Below are 23,052 nucleotides of genomic sequence, written 5' to 3' on the forward strand. Positions count from 1 at the left end.
ACATTTCTCCTCTTACTCAAATAATGCGTGTAAATATTTGAGTTTTATATTAATGTTTCTATAAAGGAAATGTGTGAAGGACATCACATTCCTCACTGAGGATCTGATGGTTTGAACATACTCGAGCTGTTTTTGAGTGCAAACAAAAGGATTGTCCTCCTTCCCTAACCTACACAGGGTTCAGAGGTGCGACACATAAACACTCTCTAACCTGTAAAATACTGTACCAGACACCTCAGCATCTCCCTCAGACCTGAAGAGGCTTAAGCTGTGCCGGAGGGCTGTGCTGGTCTGGCTCAGGGGTAGCAGGCATTTATTTATACATTAGTTCTGGATAGTTTTTGATTACCACAGTGTGCCCAGGCTAATATGGTTGAAAAATCGCAATCAACGAGTTGTCCCATACTGGCAAAATGCCACTCCGTGGTATGACCTTTACTCACATGACAGCTATTTAATAATCCTCATAATAATAAAAATTACTTTGTTTTTGAATAATCATTTGGTTGGCTATTTTTTTCAGTCTGGACACAATGACATCACTTTGAGTGAAAATCTGTAACTCAGAGTGGGAACCACAGTTGGCAGAGCTCTTGTTAAAACTCTGGGAGAGGTGCAGTCCCGGTGCATCTGCAGTGCTGTCCAGTGGTGGGGTTTATCCTTAAGGATGATTTAAGGGGGTGGGAAAACAAAAGAGAGTCAAGGAAGAAGATGGTGATGAGGGAAGATTGTCTAAGCATATCCCTTCATTCAGATGGTGACTTGGGGTAATACTGCTCACCATTAAGAAGTTGGGTACAATAGCTGAGGAGGGGCGACTATTAAACAATGGTTTTTGAGAGGTGATGCTTTTAACCTGCTACCTCCCATCACCTCATGGTTATTGTCTGCATCTTCTATCGTGGAATGACAAAAAGTATAATTAACAACTACTACCAAATACTGGCTCCTCAAATGAAGCAAGAGGGTTTGCTATGGAAGAGACCATAGCCAAACAAAACTGCTACCAAACCTGTGATCTTCCTTATTTATTTCGAAGAACTTAGCCATGAACAGCCCTCATTTAAAGAGAAGCCCTTGCACTACACAGTTACTATTGGCAGTGTGATGAAGTACATTAAAATAAAATTGTATTTATTTCCTGCCCCAGTGGTCTGACCCTACTTGCACATAGATGTACCAGCACAAAAAGTGCCTACTCCTGAGGGCAGTGCCAGTGCCACTGCGCAGCTGCTGCATGCACAGGCAAGGGGTACGTCCCCCCACCTGCCCACACCTTTGGCCACGCGAGCACTGGGCCATTATTTCCACAAATGCATGCCACTGTTGCCTCGGACCACGTCCACTCAGCGTGGATGGGTGGCTGACCCAGCGCTGGGTGCCACACCGGTGAATCGGGGCTGGGTGCTGCATGTTTTGACCCGTACTGAATTTTATCAGGTGCTAATTATTGTTTTACCAGAACAACAGCTTAATGCATCTGTTGTTTAATTCCCACTTCCCTTTCTCCAATGTGAACATCAAAGAAAATAAAACACTCAATCTCAAACAGCCCCTGACAGCAGACCGGGACTTGAGTGCTCAATAGACGAAGCCCTTGCCACCAGTTCTCATATTTCCACAACAATGAACAAACACAAAACCGGCACTAAGCGGCCTTTCCTCCTTTCCGCTCCCCTCGGCCGGTCGTCTGCCGAGAGGGCCCTCGAAGTTGGCCCTGCGGGGCGCGGGCGCGGGGGAGTGGATTAGCCCCGCTAACATGCGAGTGCCGGAAAAGGGAAGGAAAAACCACACTACTGTATTTGGCGTATGAATAACCAAAATGCACGCGCTGACAGGAGACCGGGACGGGCCCGCGGCTCCCCGGGAGAAAATGTAGCTGTGATGAGTGACAGGGCTTTCAGGAAATATGTTCACAATCACAGACAGTGAAGGCCATGACCTAGATCGTTTAAGAGCTTGTCTTGTCAAATTATCAAAAGCTTCTTCGTCTCTGAATAAAGAGTGACATAAGTGAGTGTCAGAAAGCTGCAGGCTGACAAGCCAAGCATACAATAACAGCATGCACGTCACATACTTGCCGAACACCGCCACGGCTAGCGGCAAATCTTAATGAGAGCGCGGCTGGCCCAGGAGACTTGGGTCCCTGCTGGCACAGCTACTCATCTCGCAAAAATCCTTCAGCTCTGAGTCAGTTATGGTCTGACACGACGACTACAATTACTAAACACAACTTTTTAACAGAATCCTCTGGTGCTTTGTCAAAGCAGCAGCGGCTGCTTGGAGCTGCCCCGCCGCAAGCCACCACAATAAAACAAAAGATTTGCCAAAACACACACTTTTCATCACCTCCACATGGGAACTGCCATGAAAACACACAATGCTTCCCTTCAAAACCACTCTGCACGAGCAGATGTCGAGACCTCTCCCCACGCTGCTGGCGCAGACGGCCGCCGGTGCCAGTGCCAGGCAGGCAGAGCTGAGTAGCTGCTGGCACCATCCCTGCTGTTGGTAACGTGGACTTACACTCACCCTTGGGTGGACATGGACATGCCAGAGGTGTGAAGGATGGGGAATGGTGCTGGGGAACGAAGGAGAAAGGGCAAACCCTGCGCTCTCTGCCCAGGGGAGGGCTGGGGGCCTGTGGTGCCGTCAGTGGGAGTAGGCCACTTGGCCACAGGGACACCAGCCACACCTGTGGATCCACCCCTGCACCTCCAGCCCCATCCCAGCCTGCAGCAGTGGCCACGTCCCCATGGTGAGCAGTGGCACAGGTTCTAGAAACAACAGAGGCATAATTTCCCGGGAGAGAAGAGGCCAATGGTGGCTTGCACAGCCAGAGAAAGTGTCAGGAAACATGGAGAAGATGCCAACTGATATATCTGTCTGGTTCCCTGGAAGGAGTGCTGCTGACAGGGTGTTTAGGACACTGGAAATGAGGCCCCCAGGCCATCAGGCACAGTGTGGCTGCAGGGCATCGGGCACTGCTGGCTGCCAGCTACTGGTTGAACCTAGCTGGCTCACTGAGCACCCACATGCTGTTTTTTCCCAGGTACATATGGAGACACTGCCCTGTTTGTCTGCTCCCTGCAACATCATCCTGTTCACAGAGTCCTTCTCCCAGCCCTGCTGCTGGCAGATGAGGTACACTGACCAGGAGGATCATGACATCCACTGAACTGCCACTGAACCTGCCCAAATGTCTCCTCCCATGACCCTCCCAAGGAAACCACACAAGGCCAGGCTGCTTCCAACACAGCTCCAGCTAAGAGGACTCCATCCATTCTCAGTGCTCTCTCAGGGAAAGAGACCAACCTAACAGCTCATAAATGTATGACCCTGTAAATGTTTTAAATAACTCAATGTTTTCTAACCGAACCAGGTGAAGCACCTTGAGATGCATCATGTTCACTTCTGGATAAAAATGAGGTTGCAGAGAGTCACTCTGACAGACAGACTGTGTACAGGAGCCTTTCCTACATCCTCTGTGTCACAGTAAAAGGGAGTGAACTTGCTGGGAAAGACAAATTACAACTTCCTTTGAGCATCCAAAGCATTTGACAACATATGTTCAATAACAAGTAGATGAGAATTCCCATTTTACAAGAAGTCATATGGGAAAGACAAGGGTGATGGCTACAAGTTACTCCTGGGGAGATTCCAGTTGGACACAGGAAAAGACTTTTCACAACGAGAACATTCATCTCCCTAGGGAAGAGGTGGATTCCCCAGCATTGGACACTCATAGGATTTGCCCAGAGAGCATTCTGGGCTGTCTTGGTCCCTTCCAACCTGGTGTTGCAGGATTCTGTGATTTCTCTTCCATGAACTGCTCCCATTTCCTCTGGAGGAAGAGCAGATTTGCATCGCTCACTAAGGAGGCTCACAGGTCTAGTAACAACTGCACAGAGAGTCACCTCCTCCTGTCTTTTCCCAATGTGGCTCCTAGTGTCAGGTGTGCTGGAAGAAACAATAAACAACTGATTCTGGACCACTGCCTCCCATCACAGATGATTCTGAAGCTGTTCAAATACCCTTCCCTTTGTAACTTCCCTTCCAGTTGAGGAGTTGTGGCTGTGCTGAGGGATGCAGAGGAGAGGGACCAAAGTTGTGCCAAGGTGCCCCTTGCTTTTCTGATGATTCCTAACATTTCACTATCTCTTTTTTATTACAGCTTGTGAAGGCTAACCTGATTTTTTGTGGGATCATATCTCACAACTATAATCTGAATCCTGAATAGTAATGCTCAGAACCTATCTTTTCATATAGCAAGATGTGATTATTTTCCCTGGTATTTTACTTTACATTTACTGCTGCTCAAGTTCATCTGCCATCTTACTGTGTTCTCCCTCCAATAATTATAGTCCTCGGGCAGTTCTTCACAGTTGGCTCACAGCAATGACTCTCTAAGCAATTCAGTCTTCTCAGCAAATCTTGTCACCCATTGTTCACCCTTTCCCATGTCACAGTAGCATATCCCACCTTTATCCTCTTACTCCATGCCTGTTTAGTTTCCTTAAAAGCTTTTGGTCAGGAACTTTGTCAAACATCTTTTGGAATTTGTAGACTATGTCAACTGGATCATGCTGACACACATGCTTGTCAACCTGCTCCTTTGAAGAACTTCAGAGATCCCCAAGAAGTGGGATTTCCTTCACAAAAGCAGCCTGGAATCCCCCCATGTATATCATATTTACACACCCATCGCAACGTGCTGCCGCTGTGGCTCCTGCCCACTGGCTCAGTGCCTGTGGCTGGTGGGCCTGGACCTGCAGCTCTCTCTGGGACCCCAACTACACACTGTCCTTGTATTTGCCACTCAGTTACCACTCAGGCACCAAGTATGAGGTGTCTCACTGCCATCACCAACTGGGTCATTTCACCTTCACATTCCTCCGAAGCTTTTGTGCAATCATTACCCTGTTTTGGTAACAGGCTTGCACTCACAGGTTCATGGTAATCCTCACTTTCTCTTCAATTCCAGACAGCTTCCCTGGTGATCCTCTCCACCAAGAAAGGTTTCAGTTTGGGAAAGCAGTTTCTTCCACTATGAACATCTCAGATGCAAAAAAACCCAACCTTTAAGCCAACAGCAGCAGCCTTGTCCTGTTCCTTTGTGTCTCGATCACCTGTTGGCCTCACAGGAAAGATTTACTGTTGGTTTTGATTGCTTTGCCTTTGTTCTGTCATGCCGACTTTCTCTTTGAGGACAGGGCAGGAGAGATATTGCTCTGACACTCCAGTGTGCACGGCCTAGGTGGCCTCATGCAGGAGCGCAAGAGAACTGCCCAAAATTTCAAAGACAAATCTTTTGATTTAAGGTGGACCTAATGAGCAGAAAAAATACATGCTGTGATGTGCCTGATAACCAGCACAACTCAGGTGGGATTTAAAATTTTGGATGATAAAGGACTTGTAGTTCCTTACAGAAAAGAACATCAGTTCATGAGATCTCACGTCATAAAAAGTATAAAAGAGAAACGGTGGTAAAGAAAAGATGCTTCAGACCACAGTTTTGTCTCTCTGCCGACCAGACCAGGGGTGCAGAAATGTGCCATTCACATTCTTTAAAGGTATTGTGTGCACATTAGCTATAAGTAAAAGTACAGCTAGAAGAGAAAGATTGAATTTGAATTTCCAATATTATTCAAACATTCAAATATCATAAGAAAAACCTCCAAATGTGCGGAGTGTCCGCCACACATCCCACGTACTACCACGGTCTGTGCTGAGACTGTAACACACTCTTTGACCAAATAGAAAAAATAAAGGCAGGGAGGACACATTTAGAAGGAGATTTAAGTATTTCTGAATTTCAAAAAACCTAGCACCACACAGGTGTATTTGAAAGACAAACATATAGGCCATTATCTTTTGATACTCAATGAAGTGTGAATGTATGCTGATGTTATCACAGTTTGCCTTTTATCCTCACCTTTTGTGTTTAATTTGAGGAAAAAAATAGCATAAAATGTTGATTGCTACATATAGGACTGAATTTTTGTGACATATAAAACCATAATAATATTATATAAGAGAGAGAGAAAGAGTGAAAGAAAGAGAAAAATACGTTTAATCTCCCTGTGAATTACTTAAGTAGATCATATAAAAACCAAAGCCTTCAAACTGCTCCTCTCTAATAATACTATAATTGATTAATAACTGATCATAGGGAAAAAACATATCTGGAGCTCTTGGAGAAACAGAGTTACTCTTAACCTCTTGCTAGCATGCTTGCAGCATGCTGTGTCTCCTGATTTCAACCTCCCTAGATCTTCCACTCCACAGAAACGAGGATGTTTTTCTCCACCCCAACTAAACTGAAGACCGAGTGTTTACACCACTTTGGTTTGGTTTTTTTCAACCATTCTCCACAAAAACTGGGATAGTGTTAGGTAAAGACTAACCACAACATTTTCATACACTTACATAAACACACAGTATGTAAAATGAAAGAAACACAAAGAGACTGTAAATTCAGTGTTTGACAAACACAGAGCCAGTGATGACTGAGCTCTGCCACGGGCCATACTCACATCAGCATAGTGGCCCTTCATGTCACAGCGGTTGCAGTGTTTGTTCCAATAGGCTCTCTCCAGGCATTCCCTGAAATAGTGCCCAGGCAAACAGCAGTTCAGACAGAAACGTGCTGGGCAGCTATGCTGCAGATGGTCTTTTCCTGCACACAGGCAACAAGGAGGAACTTTCTATGGAGAAACAAAAAAAGAATCATGTGACAACGTTTGAAAAGATAGAAGAAAAAAAGAATCAAAAGAGGAAATTAAGAAGAAACCACCTCAAGTAAGTGCGTATGGCTTCCTAGGACTTGATGTTGTGTTTCATCAAGGAATCCAAGCGGAGCAAGAACATGCATAGAGTAAAACTCAAAGCTGTGATTCCACAGACTCCCTGGACCTTCTTGATTTGGACCTTGTCTCTGCAGTGCTTGTTGAATGACCAGTGCCAGTGGTCTGTGCTCAGTGAACACAGTGACAATGATTGTGGTATCTGGGAACATGGGTTAGTGGTGGGCTTGGCAGTGCTGGGGGAAAACTGGAACTCCATGATCTTAGAGGGTTTTGCATCACAGGGTTTTTTTCTTCACTTCCTACATTGTCTTTACCTCGATCCATGAGATTTTCTTTCTGTGGTTGAGTGGCTGGGTAGGTGCCTGGGGCCAGCTGGGTTCAGCCCAACCCAGCCTCGTGACTTACACAATTCAGCAAATACAATGTGCAGAAAAGTATTCTGAGGCCAAGTCTGTATCTCTGTAAATCCAGTTCTCCCAGTGAGTGAGTGTATTTCCCACCAAGGGTGGATGGGATGCAGTCACTCCGTGTCCCCTCATGGATGACAGCCCAGGGGACTGAGGGTCCTACAGATTCCGTTGTGGGGGCTGGTAAATTCAGGCTCTCACGTGAGTGCCCCCACTTCTTCACGGTTCAGAGACTGACTTTTAAACTGCTAACCCTGGGACAAACCTTCTCAATATTTGGCATCTCTTTGAGCTGCTTAAAGTTAGCTCCAGTTTCGTCTCGTCTATGATTTTTAATATTATTCATATCATAGTTCATTATACAGATATCTGCCTCCATTTATTTACTAAGGCTGTTTTTTGGATTCCTTAGGTTCTCCTTGTTGAAAATACAATTGAAAAATATTTTACATCTTCAAACTGTTTTTACAATATGAAAATAAGATGTTTCTGTATTGCACTTCACTCCTTTTTTGCTCAGTCTATAGCAGCAAGGTCTAGTGGAAGGTGTCCCTGCCCATGGCAGGGGGGTGGAATGAGACAAGCTTTAAGGTCTCTTCCAGCCCAAACCTTTCCCTATGATTCTCTATGATATGATTCTGTATATTTTTCTTTTATAAAAACAATAAAATCAATGACCTCCCCAAACAGACGGATAATTTTATACAGTAAATTGACCTTGTGCAAGGTATTCTGCAACTGAGAGCAACCTTTCAAAGAAAGGATAAACCACTGAAGAAAAGCTTCTAATGGCAAGTGCAAGTGACTATTAGGAAAACCAGCTGCATCTAAGAGTGATTTAAGTCTTTCACTTACCTTTGGAGTGGGACAGTTCTTGGACAAATGTCCTGGTCTGTTGCAGTTCCTGCTGGTGATGTTTTTGTCAGCTGTGTAGTACCTTGTGCTGCTGTGCCTCACCCTGGCGTAGTTGGAGATCTGGGCCTGGTAAGAAATGGGGAGAGAAACGCATTTATCACCTGAGATTTTGTGCTTTGGTGTTTGCTAGAACTGGGAATTGTAAAGGTCACTGCTGGCAGTGATCAGTCAGATATCTAATGTTTCACAAGTACAGTTTACACATACAGGTCTGGAATGGGTAATTCCACTACAGAGAAATCTGCATTGTCTGGAAGAAGCTCTTGTTCAAACTGCTACTTCAGGACATTCTTTTTTGTTTTTTAAAACTGCAGTTATGAAGTTTTGCTTTCCCTCAGTTAGGCAAGACACTTTTACTCACTGTGCTATGTCATGACAAACTGGAATTTTCCCCAGAATAAGAATATAACTAACATTAATTGCAAATGCAAGTTACACGTTCCCTTGCACACATTAAAGAAAACTACTTGGACAAAATACAATGCTAAACAAGTCTGGACCAAATCTGTAATTTGCACTTGTAAAGAAAGATTTATAAAGGAAAAAAAGGAGAAAAAAAAAAGAAGCTGGAAACAACTGTCTCTCAGTGACCTCACACATACTTTCTGTGCAGACAGACAGAATTGAAAATCCTATCTACAACCTTCATTGCCTAGTAAACATCACAAGTTTTAAAAAAATAAATGAAATTTTCGATGAGTGAATGGGGAAGGTTATAAAAATACCATTTCTCTTCAGGGAAAGACTTTGTTAATGTTACTTGATTGCATCAGCTTTACTGGACCTTGGAAAGAAAAAGGGAAGGAGTTGGACCTGGCAGCCGAAGCTCACTCCTCCTGGATGCTCCAGCACCCTGCATGGGAACTCCAGGCTGCAGCCTCCCCACACCCACCCCTGCACTGAGCCCGACCCTGGGAAAGCACCACACACCACTGGCTCCCAGTGCCCCCTGACAATGGGACCAGGCTGCCACGAAACATCTCTGGGCCTCTGAAGAGACCAGAAAGGAAGAGATTATGTCCTCCTTGCAGAATCACAGAGGCATTCCAGCTACCGGCATCCCTGTCCCTTCCTGCCTCTGTGCTGGCCGCAACTTGAGAACTCCTTCCTCCCATGGGAGGACACTGCTTATGGTCTCACACAAACACCACAGAAGGGATTTTCAATCACATTTATCTTGCTTTGTTTGTTAATGAGCATCAATATAAAGAATTACAGAAGAATTTGATTGTCTGTGTTACCTCTAAGTCTTTATCAGAGACGGACCAGTCCACATCAACTTCTCCTGAAAAACAGAAATAAAATTAATTATTTAATTTACATGACTATTTTTCTGTAATATATTCAAAATATATTCAATATATTCAAAATTATGATTATTGCACTTACTGAAATTGCAAACAGATTTTGACATACTAAAGAGGAGAAACTATTTCCGTCTTTGGTAAAGGAAAGCTATCAACCCACTGGTCACTAAATCTGCTTCACCTGAAAATCAGCACATGCCTAGCTACTGAGAGGACTTTATCCGACACCACCCTGTTGTCCTATTCCCTGGGGTATAAATTCAGGTGGGGATTTAACTCCTCCAGAGGTAGGGTTTCCAACGGTTCTGATTCCAGCCGTTGGAGTTACCCCTGCCTGTGCTTGTGGGAATGTCTGGCTCAAGTCCAGAGGTTGCAATGGGGGGGGAGCACATGGAACAGCAAGTTAATGCACAGAATATACTTTTCCTCCTTGCAAATTCTCCAAGTCTGTGTCTCCAGGCCTGCATCCTGACTGCTGCATGCCAACACAACTGAGCATAACCTCAGCCACCCAGATTGTAAGCTGAGCAAGTCTGTTTCCAAACGGGGTTCACTAATGTGCAATAAATCAGGAGGACACACCGAATTATCGACTGTCACGCCATAACCTTCTCACATGCAGCCTTTGGGCTGGCAGGAGTGAAAAGAAACAAACCAAGAAGGAAATGAAAGGGCAATAAGCAAAAGGAATAGGAATGCAGCTACAGCTGTTGAAAAATTCTGCATGTCGACACCGCTGACGGCTCTGGCTGTGCACACACAGCTGTGCTGCCACAGCAGCTTCCACCTCTGTGCTGGAATAACGGAGGATTTGTGCCAGTGCAGGTCCTCACCTTACCTATACTTTTACAGCAAACATTACAACCCATGTGCAAATTAATCCTGCGTGTCTGCGGACTTTTTAATGCAAACTGTCCGATCCTGATCCCACAGTCCGAATCTGAGGCATTCACATGTGTTACTAACACAAATCACAATAACATCGTGAGCTACAAACAGCAAAAAATTATCAAATTTTGTTTGTACTATTCATTTCCATTAGAATGGGGATGACCATGAATTAAATTTATATAATCTATAATGTCATGTCTAACCATTTACTGAAAAAGTCAGTAATTTTGGCTGAAGATTGTGACACAGTATCTGGATACCAGATACGTCACTCAGGTCCTTTAGAGCACAACATCTGCTTACTGCTGCTCTTCTTCTAACAATCAGGGCTCACACCACCTGCTCTCACCTGAATAAAACCCTAAAGTATTTTTATTTCTAACACTTGCTAATGCCAACGCCCAGCTCCGAGGCATTGAGAACACATTAACTGGCCTGTTCAAAAAGTGATTTGAACAATGTGTGAACCTGAGTTGTGGTACACAAAGTGACTGCCACTGCCAGACTCCAGCACCCCATGACCAGATTTGTCACCCCAGCATCATTTGGGACGAAGAATCATCCTCAGAGCGGGAGATGGAACCCTCCAGGGCCCTGGGGAATGCTGCCCTTGTCCCCATGGGGAGGACAGATGGGACAGGTTTGCGTTTGTGCCCTTTGGCAGGAGCAAGTCATGGATATACCTGAGGGGAAATCAAGCCTTTTGGGGCCTGATCATGAAAAGTGAAGAATGGACATATTTGAATCATAAAAACACTGACATATTTGAGTGCATTATTTATTGCTCAGAAGCCTGTTAAGGAAATTCACTCATAAAGAAAAAGGTATTTGTAATTCAAAGCTCTGCCCTGGCAATCAGCACCGTGAGTACTGTGTTGCACAGAAACACACATGCAGAATGGCTGACAGTTCACAGATCAAAATTACCAGCGAATTAACTCCTGTTAATCACTAGGCATGTCCTTCCTGAGGTCAAACCAACCAAGTTTCTCTTCTTCACTGTCAAAATCCCCTGCTTCTCAAGGGAAAACCGCAACACAATGATTCAAATGCTCCTGACGCTAGAAACTAAAAGTGCTCAACTCAGAAAATACATACAAAAGCTTTAAAGCTGAATGAAATATTACATCAAAATCTTCCTTTACTAAATCTGTTTGGTGATCTAAAAGTTAATTCTAACTCACAACAGATTGCATAAGGCTTTGTTTTCATCCATAATAAATTCTTGAGATCGAAACGTGTAGGGAGAATTCTGCTTCTGCAATGAAATCTTGCTGTAGAGACACATAAAAAAACTTCAGTGATACTTCTTGCTGACCACAGTATTTTGTCTGGCACCAGATCATGAAATAAATCACAAAACTCTGCTCAAGTTGACAGATACCTCCTCTTCCTCTGATTTAGTTTTATTATTTGGATGAAATAATGCGTCCAATAGGCACTCACAGTGCCCCTGGGCTGGCTCCTGGCCACTCCACCTCCACTGGCCCTGCTGTTCCCTTGGCTCAACCACCAGCACCAGTGTGTTGGGGACCACCTTGTGCCACATTCCCTTTGGCCTGTAGCACCCATCATCTTTGTTTTATTCCTCCACGCTCAGCCTCATCTGGTCTGCGTCTGGGATCGTGGGAGTGGAGAAGCTCTTCCCAAGGATGCAGCAGTGGCTTGGCCCTGGGACTGCACTCAGAATTACCACAGGATGGTATGGGAAGGGTCACCAGCCCCCCGATATGCCTGAGGATGATGCTCTCCCACCCCACAGTCCCCAGTCTGGGGCAGAGAGGGCAGTTTTGGCCAGAGCACAGTCACCAAACAACGGCTCCAGCTGCTGAGGGCTCTGTCCTCACAGAGCCTGGCATGATAGCTCCTGTCACCTCATGTCCTCCTAGGCCATGCCAGTACCATGTTACAGCATTTCACCCTTTTTTTTAAGGTGGACATGAGCACAGAGGGTAGACATCTGCCAGAAGGTATGGCCCTAAGTGTTTTATTTTTACTTTTACTTTACTTTTACTTTTACTCTTTAGAAAAAAGCAGCTCAAAAACTATTTAGACTATCTCTGTCAAGACTTTCCCCTTTTTCTATGGAAAAGTTGCACATACAAAACTTACTTGAAAGGTCCTGTGAATTAAATAAAACGAAGAACATCTTTGACAGATCCATGCTTTTAATCTTCCTTGTCTTCCTTTTTTAAAAGCTATCTCCTTTTTACGATTATATTAATTTCTATGCTAAGTTTAATACTGAATAATTCCTATACTAAGATTTTCTTAATTTGTATACTTAAAAAATACAACATATAAACTTCTTCTATTTATACTTTAAAAAATGGTTTTATCAAACTGCAGATCAGGGAAGAAAAGAAGAGGACGCAAAATATATACCATTTATATGAAAATGGAAGCCCTGCACAAGGTTTTCCCTTTATCAAGTATCACACTTTGGCTGTCCTGTGCCCCTATACAATGGGATGAATGGTGAGCAACAGCTTTGCTTTTATTTAAAGAAAAATTTTGAAAGATCATTGAGATTCACATGTATCCCTCCACCAGCATGAAAATGTAAATTTCCGAGCAGCGCGCAGGGTGAAGCCAGATTTAGGACCACTGTTCAATGTGCATTCAAACCTCCCTTCTTTCATCCCAGACAGGGAGAGGTGGGGAGGAGGGAGAAGGAGGACCAGCAGCCTGAAATTGCCTGGAGGAACAATCTGCTTCCACAGGAACAAAACACTGACTCAAAATAAACAACAAACTGTTAAAAAGATTTCCTTATCTGCTGTGCAGCTCCACCAGGGACTCTGGTGGCCAAACAGGCTGCCCTTGCCAGGCAGGGCATCTCTGGGCACAGGCTGTGACCCCTGCAAAATCACACTTGTATTTCACTCATCAAGGCTGGGAGAAAACATGTCCCTGCACCAAGCTCTGCCTGCCCTGCAAGGGTTTGTGTCATCACTTTCTTCAGCAGCAGAGAGAAGCTGCAGAGCACAGTCATCCAACTTTGAAAATAAAACACTAAATTTCCTAAAAGGAGAAGGCAATTGGTTGTGTCCTCCCTTCCTTCTAATTGGAAAATATACGCAGACATATTTTATGTATTTTACTTTATGATCAGCCCAGTGAAATAGCACACTTTGAGCTGTGGCAGCATGATACGTGGCCTGAAGGGCAAATACATTTCAAAGCTGGGCTTTAAAAATTGGATTTTGACTGCTAATTAATATAGCACATTACAGAATAGAGAACCCTAATTACATTCTAGTGCAAGACCTCCGTGGCAAGGACTGTTTCAGACATATCTCTGAACATGTCAAGACACAGTTTCTGCTCCTACTGGAATAACATTTTAAAATTATAAGTGTTAAACCCCCTAAAAATCATCTAGAGTTGTAAGAATTTCACATCATATTATATATATCTGAAAATTCCTGCTTATATGTGAATTGAAGTGATTAAAGTCTTACTGTAACATAGCTATAGTCAGTTCCACATTTTCTGTGCCCAAGCAGATCTTCTTCCAAAAAACAAGGAATGATGGTATGCAGGGCCAACAGCCAAACACTGTCCCAAAACAGGAATTGAGGTGGCCTCCCTACATCAGGTTTTTGTGGACCAGGACGCACTGTACATCTTGCCCTTCTAGGAACAGGTATTCCCAGAACCCCCACACAAATGTCTGTGTGTGGATGTGTATGTGAGTCTATGTACACTCACGTGTGTATATGTTCACACACATGTGCATGCATGCACATCCCCATGTCACCAGACGTTTTGGCCTGTCCCACAGCCATGGCAGACCAGCCGTGATGCACAAGGAGCTGGCCCTCCTTGTGCTGCATGAAGTTCCCACTCCAGCACTCCAGGTTCATCTCAGCAGGGACCTCTCCCCGTAGGTACCCAGCTGGGAGGTGCTTGGTGGCCATGGGGTCACAGACCCCTCTGCACTCCCCAGTTGCCGACAACACCCCCTCAGAGGGGAACGGCATCAACCCTGGTGTGTTTTTCTTAGACACTTCCAGGGATTTCTCAAGTTTGCTTTGATGAGAAAAAGGTGATTTACTTAAAAACGAGACACCTGCTGTTTAATGGAATACATGTCAATATCTCTTTATCACAGCTTTAAAAGAGATCCATAACTCCTGCAGGGAAATCATTTGATGGAATTGCTGACAGAAGTTCAATTTGAGAAATTTTCTCATGGCAAGAAAAGCTCTTTTGCCTCTCCCCTTGATACCTAAAATACATTTATGTGCCAGTCATACACCATTTTTGGGCAGTAGGGAAATCCCTGAAACACTTTATTTTTAGCAACCTTTATCTGATGTTTTTGAAAAGCATCACAAAATCCAACAAACAACAAAACTCAACCAATTTGAAATTAACTAAAATGTAAGCAATTGACTGAGGCAAAGGTAGAGCTGGCCAAAAGCAAAACAGAGTTCAAAAGAAAAAGAAACCCACACACTTTTGAGCAGCCCTGTATAAGTGGTAAAAAAATCCCTATGAGCAACTAAAGTAACTTGAAGTGAAGTTCAGCAGTCGTGTGACACACAGGAGAAGAGTTAACATTCGTCGCCAGAGAGGAAAAGCGTGGTGGTTGGGGTGGGACGGTGCTCTAATCCCCCAGCAGTGTGTCTGGGGGCGGGGGCCCACAGCAGGGCTGGGGTGACCACTCTCAGGGACACTCACAGGTCGTGGAGCTTAACACCCTGAATTAGGAGCATCTGACCAGGCAGGGACCAGCGCTTTTGGTGTTAGATCAGACATTAATAAATACAGAAATCCTCCCAGTATCAGCATGTCCTGTCGCTCTCTATTAGGTGTCAGGTCTCTCACACCACATTTTAGTTCTGCATCCCTTTTCTGCACCTCTCCAAGGACACATCCTGCACCTTCCTCCAGGCGTGTGCCCTTCTGCATCCGCCTCAGCTCTTCATTTATTCCAGCAGCTCTGGATGGGTAGAGTACCTCACACGCCAAGTGGGAATAAAAATGTGCAGTGAAAAAAGCAAAAGACAATTCCGTAAATGATACTTTTGAAGAATATGTGTACCACTGAACTGCTGAAATGCAGACACATGCTAAACATGAACATGTAGCGTGCTCTTTTCATTATGTCAGGATGCATAATTTCCTGTCTGTTTTCTGCCTGTGCTATAACACTGCTTCCTTCAGCCCCGGCCACTGCTGGCCATGTTAATTCACAAAACTCAGCAGCTCATGATTTTCAAAGCTTAGCGCAACATTTGCAGAACAAAGTAGGTTTTTCTCTCTTTTTGGTGGGTACAAGTATGGGGACCACAGGAACAGTTAAATTCATGGCATGGTTGGTCTACCACACAGTCGGGGGAATTCTTTAAATAGAGCCTGTCACTCTCTTTGCCCATCAATGGGATTTCCTTCTCAAACTGCTGATTCGTTCAGGTACACAACAGAGGAAATTTCAGTTAACCTTTGTTTCACCCCGGGGAAAAATCTGTCTGAAAAGTATAAAATGAATAGATTTAAAAAAAAAAAAAAAAGAAAAAAGAAAGAAAGGCTGCAGGGTTATTCTTCCTAGTGTTCATAGCAGTCAAAGTTAAACAGAGAAAAGGAGCAAACATGAACATTTTATTCCCACCAGAGAATAAGGTATAATATATAATTTACAAATTCCATTGTCTACACTTGATTTCTAATTTAGCAAAGGAAGGGTTGAACACAAATCTATTGTTTTCACTGGGTGCATCAAGAATTCACTTTTTGACTCTTTCCTATACGGCTGAGGTAGGTCTAATAGGTTACTTTGAACAGAATCCCTTTTTAGCTATTTGATTGAGTTGTCTGAAATACCTTTTAGATTTCAGCAATCCTTGGTGAAGAGAAAAATAATAAACACTAACTCACAATTACATGTGAAAAAATGAAAACAGGGATAAAATTGAAAGTATGGTAATAAAATAAAGGGAAGTTTTGGGATAGGTTACTGCCAAAAAAAAGCCTTAAGCTGATCTAAGTAATTCATAAAAACCTCTGTTTTGAGATACAATTATAGTTTCAAAACATGAACAACAATTTTCATTTTCCAGTGTCATTCATCTGACCACACATGACACTCACTGTGGTAACACACGGAGTGTCACTGCCGGCCTGCCCCTGCCCAGCCTCCGCAGCACAGACGGATGGACGGACACGGGGTGCAGGAGCATGGCTGAGGCCTGTGCATGCAGGACTAGGAGGTCTGCACGGGTTGAGTTCCAGTGGAAGTGATATTCTGAAATGCCTTATGGGATCAATAGGTTGCCAAGAATTGATCTAGCATCACTGAGACTATTTCTGTGTTTAAGTGATCATGATTTTGTCAGCGGCTGCACAGCCCTTCGCCGAGGCAGGTCACAAAGAGAGCTGGGGGCCGTGGCAGCTGTACAGTCATGGAGAACCTTCACCTCTTAATCAGTCCTTGCAGAGGGGTGTCTGTTGCAGTCATTAGTGGCAGTTGTTGGAGCCTGGCAGCCTAACCTGGGCACGGACCCCTTTGTACAGTCAGACAAAATGGAACTCAGTTAATGGCCTAGACCTGAGCCTGAGAAGCACCCTTGTTTCATCCTCACTTACCATGTATAGAAAATCTGCAGTTCTGTCTTGGGAGTTTATTTTGGCAACATATCGCATCTTCTACCACCAATACAAAATGAATGAAATGTAAATATAAACATAAAAGAGAGAAAAAAAGTCTTGCTCTACTAAAGCATGTGTATCTGATCCGGCACGGTCCCTGTGCCTAAAAGAAGAGGTGTAAGGGACGTGCCAACAACGTGATGAGTCTCCCTGCAATGGAATCCAAATTTAAAGCTTCTTGGAAATTCAATGCTTCACTTGAATCACAAACCTAAAACCATTCACCATCAGCTGCATTCTGGAGAAACAGCATGGCTCTCTCAATGCTCCCATAACAATGAAATAGGAAAATAATCCCTGAGTTGGAATAATACTGATGTAGATGAATATCTAAAACTTGTCAAGCTTAATTGGATCTCTTAACTCTTAACTTTTCCCCTGAAATTCCCAAAATCTTAAACCTAGGAAAAAACCATCACATTTCAATGCAGGCTAAGTGCCAGTCTTTGGGTATGGGCCAGATTTTTGGTTCAGCTGTCTTTCATGTTGATAACCGGCCCACTGGGCAAAGGCAAACTAAATCATCCCAGCTCTGGCGATTCCTTCGTACCATCACAGTCAGACCAGGCTCCCATGAACAGCTCTTGGAACATGAGGACCTCTACTGGGTGCCTGGCAGGAGGCAGACCCAGAACAGCTCTTAAGGTGGCAGTTCTCAGGACTTTCATCTTTTCCTGAGAGGACTCACACAAGCTCCAGACTAAAGGACTCCCAAAGAGCCTGGTCAAAACTGGGATGCGGGAGACTGCGTTACTCTGAGAGCAGAACTGCAGTTTGTTCTGATGCCAATAAGGAGACATGGAGTGGGTGAAGTTCTGTTGTATACACCCCTAGTTCTCCATTTTGATCCTCTTGGGCATTATGGCAAAGATGGAACAGGAAACATAAGCAGGAGGTTCCTCAAAAATATTCATACCAAATGGAATATTTCTACAGTGCCAGTAACAGAAATGAACATCACCTCATGGATTTGCTATGAGTCAGAAAGTCTATTCAAGGAAACCTTCCCCATCTGCCACATGTGAGGAACACAGACCACTCTCTGGGTGCCCCTCCATGTTAAATGTTCTTCAAACTTGAGTTTTCAATGAAAAGGAAGACACAAGGAGCAATGTGGTGACGTGGCACTCCTGACTGTGAGTGGCAACAAGGCACTGATACATCTGAGGATGTGCAGCACCTAGTTATTCCATGAGAAGAAAGCTCCAGCCTTAGCACTCAGTTCCAATTTTGGTCTTCCTGGGCTTTTATCGCTTTACCACCACACAGGCAGATCCTTTAGTCCATCTCTGACACACCTCTACAGAAGAAAGAGGTGGAAAGATCTTCCCAACACCTTGTTCATGCTTGTAAGAGTGCACTGAGAGGACTGTGGTGGGTCCTGGCACACATGACACTGCTCTCAACCCACCAGGAAGGTCTGTAGACCCTTGGAACGTAAAAGCACCAAACAGCACTAATATCCTGTGCCTGCAGGTCACACGTCTGGAGAATGATCTTATGTTGGGCTCTGAGGGGTGGAGATTGGAACGCAGCAAAGAATGAGAAAGGGCACAGCATCTTTTCCATTTCAGTCCTAATTTTTGTGTGTATTTTGTTTCACAAAGACATCCTTTTCTTGGGAATAGAAAACAACTTGGATGGATATCTTCTCAATGTGAGTCTTCTACTTGCAATAGAAAACATACAGTTTTCCAGAAACATGTAATTCCATACTTAGAGGCAGAATTTTGAGGTGATGAAAAATGAAGGGGCCTTGCCAAAGAACTGCTAAATCTCACTGGCTAGAATAGTTTTGTTCTTGCAATAAGAATGACAGCAGAAAAGATATTACTCTCCTTCCTCCACTTTCCAATGAAAAGTGTGGAAAAGGAAGTGTACTCTTTATTGAAAATCAGCAAATAACAATTCTTAGTGAGATAATTAATTTTTTGCTTGTTTAAAAATTTTTCAGTGCTGCAAAGAGAAAAAATAAATCGAAGACCACTATTTCATCTCCATTTCCTATGTATGGGAAGAAAATAGTTTTTTACCATGAATAAATAAAATAAATCAGATTTTAAAAATAGTGTATATTTGATCTTTTTCTCATCCTTTATTACTTTCTATTTTGTGCATGTAGTGTAACCACAACTGACACTTCAACACCAGGGTCAAAAGCACCTCGTACAATGCTAAAGATGCATTTATTTACACTTTGAACACTTGTCTCTGTGGTTTTGTTTCTTGTTTTTTTGGGCTTTTTTCTTTCCTTTTTTTTTTTTCCTTTTTATTCTTAAACAGATACCACAGCAATTGGAAAACCCTTCTCACTTCTACCAAAAAAACAACTCCTATCTTAATTACACTGCTGTAGTGAGCAACAGCTTTCTTCTATATCTACTAAATTTAGTAGATACAGGTTCTCTAACGAGATGAGCTTTTCACACACTGAAGGATTTCGGTCTCTGCATCCCTTGCCCAGTTCTGCCAGGGCAGCAGGCCAGGAGGGGTATGATCAACACCAGTGAGTGCTACCCAGGTGTTTCCACAACCTGTGATATGCCTGAGATACAGAAGAGAGCACAGGGACTGGGAGAACTCACAAGTCTATACTGGATTTTAAGCATTTGAATTATGAGAGTTTAACAAGCCTTTACTGAAAATGAATCAGACAACAGCAGTACTGAATAGTTAAGGTTCATATAATTAATTTTAAAGTAGCATTTAAGATATTTAATATCACTTTTTCTTGCCATTCAATATAATGGGAAGGTGTATTACATGCCAGCTCTTCCTACCTGAATTTAAATACTGCAACCCTCAACTTTTTGCTGTTCCAGTAGGAAACTGTTATGTACTTCGTATTTATGTTATCTAATTTATAATGTTTTGCTTGATTAAAGCATTTTTTGTTTCAATGTTGATTTTTAAACAGCAGTATTCTTTAAAATATGCAGTTATTTAATTCAGCTTAACTACTTCATGTGACTGAGCTGAAGTGAATGTGAAATATTTGTATTAATCCAAGAAGGATGATGCACATTTGAAGTTGTGATTACAGTCATTCCTTTCTATTAAAGATTCAATAACCTGAACAGTTTAGTCTTCATACCTCAGGTGAAAGCCCCCTGCGCTGTGGTAGAGTTACGATTCTACTGCACAAACGGAATATTTTCTATATTACAAGTCTGGGCAATAATTTCTGTAATCTTTGAGGTTTTCCTCCTTTGTCTGGACAACAGCAAGGGATGCCTGAATCCCTGATCGAAGGCTGGTTGCAAAGTGGATCCTGCTTCTATTAAGCAACACTGGGAAAAAAAACAACCAGTCCTATAGCTGGAAAAAATCACCAAGGTCTCATTCAAAATGTGCAATCAACCAAATTTCCTGAGCAGGGTGGTAGCTCATCACTCCTTTAAAAACTAACAATGCAGTCACTCTCTCTAACTCCCATCATCTTTCACTCTGCTGTAGGCAGGAAGGAGATGAGAAAAGCAGCGGAACATCAAGTTCATTCTTGGAACCCAGGTTCAGGGCACAGGAGCCACCACAGAGCTCATGAGGATCGGTCCTATTCCTACAGTCTTGAAGAGGTGGGAAGGGGGAACACATGGCTAATGTTATGGAAGACACTCCTGAAGGAAACTGGCAGCATTTTACGCCAAACTTCAGAAAAGACTGACAGGGCTGTGGAGGAGGAGGAGGAGGCAGAGGATACCTTGTACCCACCCTCCCACCGACAGCAGGTCCCTGTGTGTGGACAGAGCAGGACCAGCACACGTGAGGCACTGCTGCAGTGGCCCTGATGGTATTCCCAGAGGTTCTCCAAAGACAAGTCCTGTCCTGCTTGTCCTGTCTCTGCAGTGGGATGACGTCCACACTGGGCTGGTGCCACTGGTGTGGGTTCATCAGACACTGTGATATCACAGACTACTCAGTACTGGTGGTTGGGTACCAGATCCGGCCTGATCTTCACCTGAGTCTAAAGGAAACAACATCTGCTGGGAGCCCTGCCAACAGTGGGGCCAGGCCAGCAGAGCCATATCAGGGAGGAACAGAATTTCAGTGCTGGTATGGGGGTGAAACATGCTCCAACACATAGTCATGCAGTGAAGCCACCGTACATATGCACCCCATTCTGACAGCTGGGAGCTGTTACAAGGTTTGGCCTTGATGCCAAGTGCACATGTTTTAGGAAAAATAATCCAAATCTTTATCACCAATTAAAAAACAGAGTCACAGTTTTCTTCCCAGACACTCACCCCCTAAAGTCAGGGTAAGGTCAGAGGCAGGAAACTCCGAAAATATTACCACTTCTTAGTGGCAGCCAGGACCTGTGCTAAGAACAGCCTCAAACAATTTTATTTCAAGTTCTTGATGTATTAGCAATAAAGAAATGCTGGGATGCTCAAGTTTGCCCCTCCTTTTGCTGAAAGTCAGCAATTCAGACAATTCAGTATGACTGAATTCAGACATGCATTTCACATGTACTGCACAAGTCTGGAGATCACATATTCTTTTTCAAAAAAATGTGAAGACAGTGCATTTGAGATGCATTATTTCTCCATCTGCTTTCATTTACTCCTGTGCTCATATAAGATCAACAGCTCAATGATAGAGTAGGAGAGATGTGATCACATTATTATTATTTTTTTAACAGAGGTCCAGAGGGAAGTATAAGGAAAAGATAATCTGCAATTTGTTACCCAGCAAGACTCTTCAAATGGTTTTAAAAAATGAAAACAAAGTATGAAAGTGAAAAGTAAATGCAGTCAAGTAAACACACTATTTAAATCAAACAGATTACATTACTCACCAGCAACACTGAAAATCTGGAAAATGAGTGGGCCAACTACTTAATTTGAGACAGGCATGCAGAGCTAGCCTCCCTCTTTTGGAAACATAAAGATTGATACATTCACTGATTGCTTGAAAAGAACATATCTCAGGAGCTGTAAAAACACTCATTTCCTTTTTTGCATCGTCTCTGATGACACGCTCTTTGAATCACACACACCTCCTCCAGCCTTCATTATTTCTACGTTTCATTATAATGAAGATTACACTTTTGACTTCCAAGGCTGCTCCCCTTGACAAAACTCTGCAAAACCTTCCTTCCCCTAGCAATCTGACAGTGCCATAACAAAACCCACACACTTCTTCCACAAATATGTTTTTTTACCCATAACACCCCACCCTGCCACCACACAAAAACAGAGCAGTGTGGAAAACCCAGATGCCACTACTGCAGGTGCCACCAGTGTCACTGATATCAATGGGAACACAAGACCGTAACATTTCAGTGACCTGCAGCAGAGAACAAACAAACACACGGAGAATATGAGCTACTTAATCATAAACAATATTTGTACTGGTAAAAATGTCCAGCAGTGCTGAAATGTACAAAATAGCCACTTTTTTAGTCAAATCTCCAGTTATTCAATGAAGTCCATATGAAACTCTCATTTAATTCCCCCTTTCTTTGAGTTGTACATTAACCTGCATGGGGACTCCTGACGGCAACTGACGGCCCACAAATGTCAGCACTGCGACACTTCCATGTGGCCCTGCAGGACAGTGGTCCCGTGGTAACTAAGGGTGACACAAAGCCAACAATAAGGCAAAGGCTGGGCCATGACTCCCTGTGTCTGCCCGTCCCCCGCTGGCAGAGCAGCGAGCTCCAGCCAGCCTCTGCTGACAGCAGAGGTGCCCTGGGTGTGCGGGTGCTGCCGGGCAGCACCGCTGGCTCTGCTCTGCACACCGAGTGGCACAGCTGGCTCTGTGCTGGACAGCACAGCTGGATCCAGACTGGGCAGCAGAGCTGGCTTTGAACTGGAGACCAGCTGGCACAGCTGGCTCTACACTGGACACTGGATGGTACAGCTGGGTCTGTGCTGGACTCTGAGTGGCACAGCTGGCTCTGTGTCTGCCCCCTCCAGACCTTCCCCAGGCACCAGTGACCCAGAATGCACCTCCAGCCATGCCAGCAGAGCCCCTTGGCACGTGCACCCAGGAGTGCTCTGGGTGGCCATGGCTGCTTCTGGCACATGCCAAGGGATGGCTACCAGACACTGGTGAACTTTT

General features: G+C 43.9%; 1 protein-coding gene across 3 annotated transcripts in view; it reads right to left on the reverse strand.

The window, feature by feature from the left end:
• Window positions 1–23,052, reverse strand: part of ZCCHC7 (zinc finger CCHC-type containing 7) — an 87,253-nt gene that overhangs the window by 21,685 nt on the left and 42,516 nt on the right. For all 3 annotated transcript variants that reach the window (XM_027653163.1, XM_027653164.1, XM_027653165.1), the window contains exons 5-7: window positions 9,373–9,416; window positions 8,072–8,197; window positions 6,537–6,707 (exon numbers count right to left, since the gene is read on the reverse strand). In XM_027653163.1, coding sequence (XP_027508964.1) covers window positions 6,537–6,707; window positions 8,072–8,197; window positions 9,373–9,416 — 341 coding nt within the window. The remainder of the gene's footprint in view (window positions 1–6,536; window positions 6,708–8,071; window positions 8,198–9,372; window positions 9,417–23,052) is intronic.

This window comes from Corapipo altera, unplaced genomic scaffold (assembly GCF_003945725.1).
Source record: "Corapipo altera isolate COAL_440 unplaced genomic scaffold, ASM394572v1 61305, whole genome shotgun sequence".
NCBI lineage: Eukaryota > Metazoa > Chordata > Aves > Passeriformes > Pipridae > Corapipo > Corapipo altera.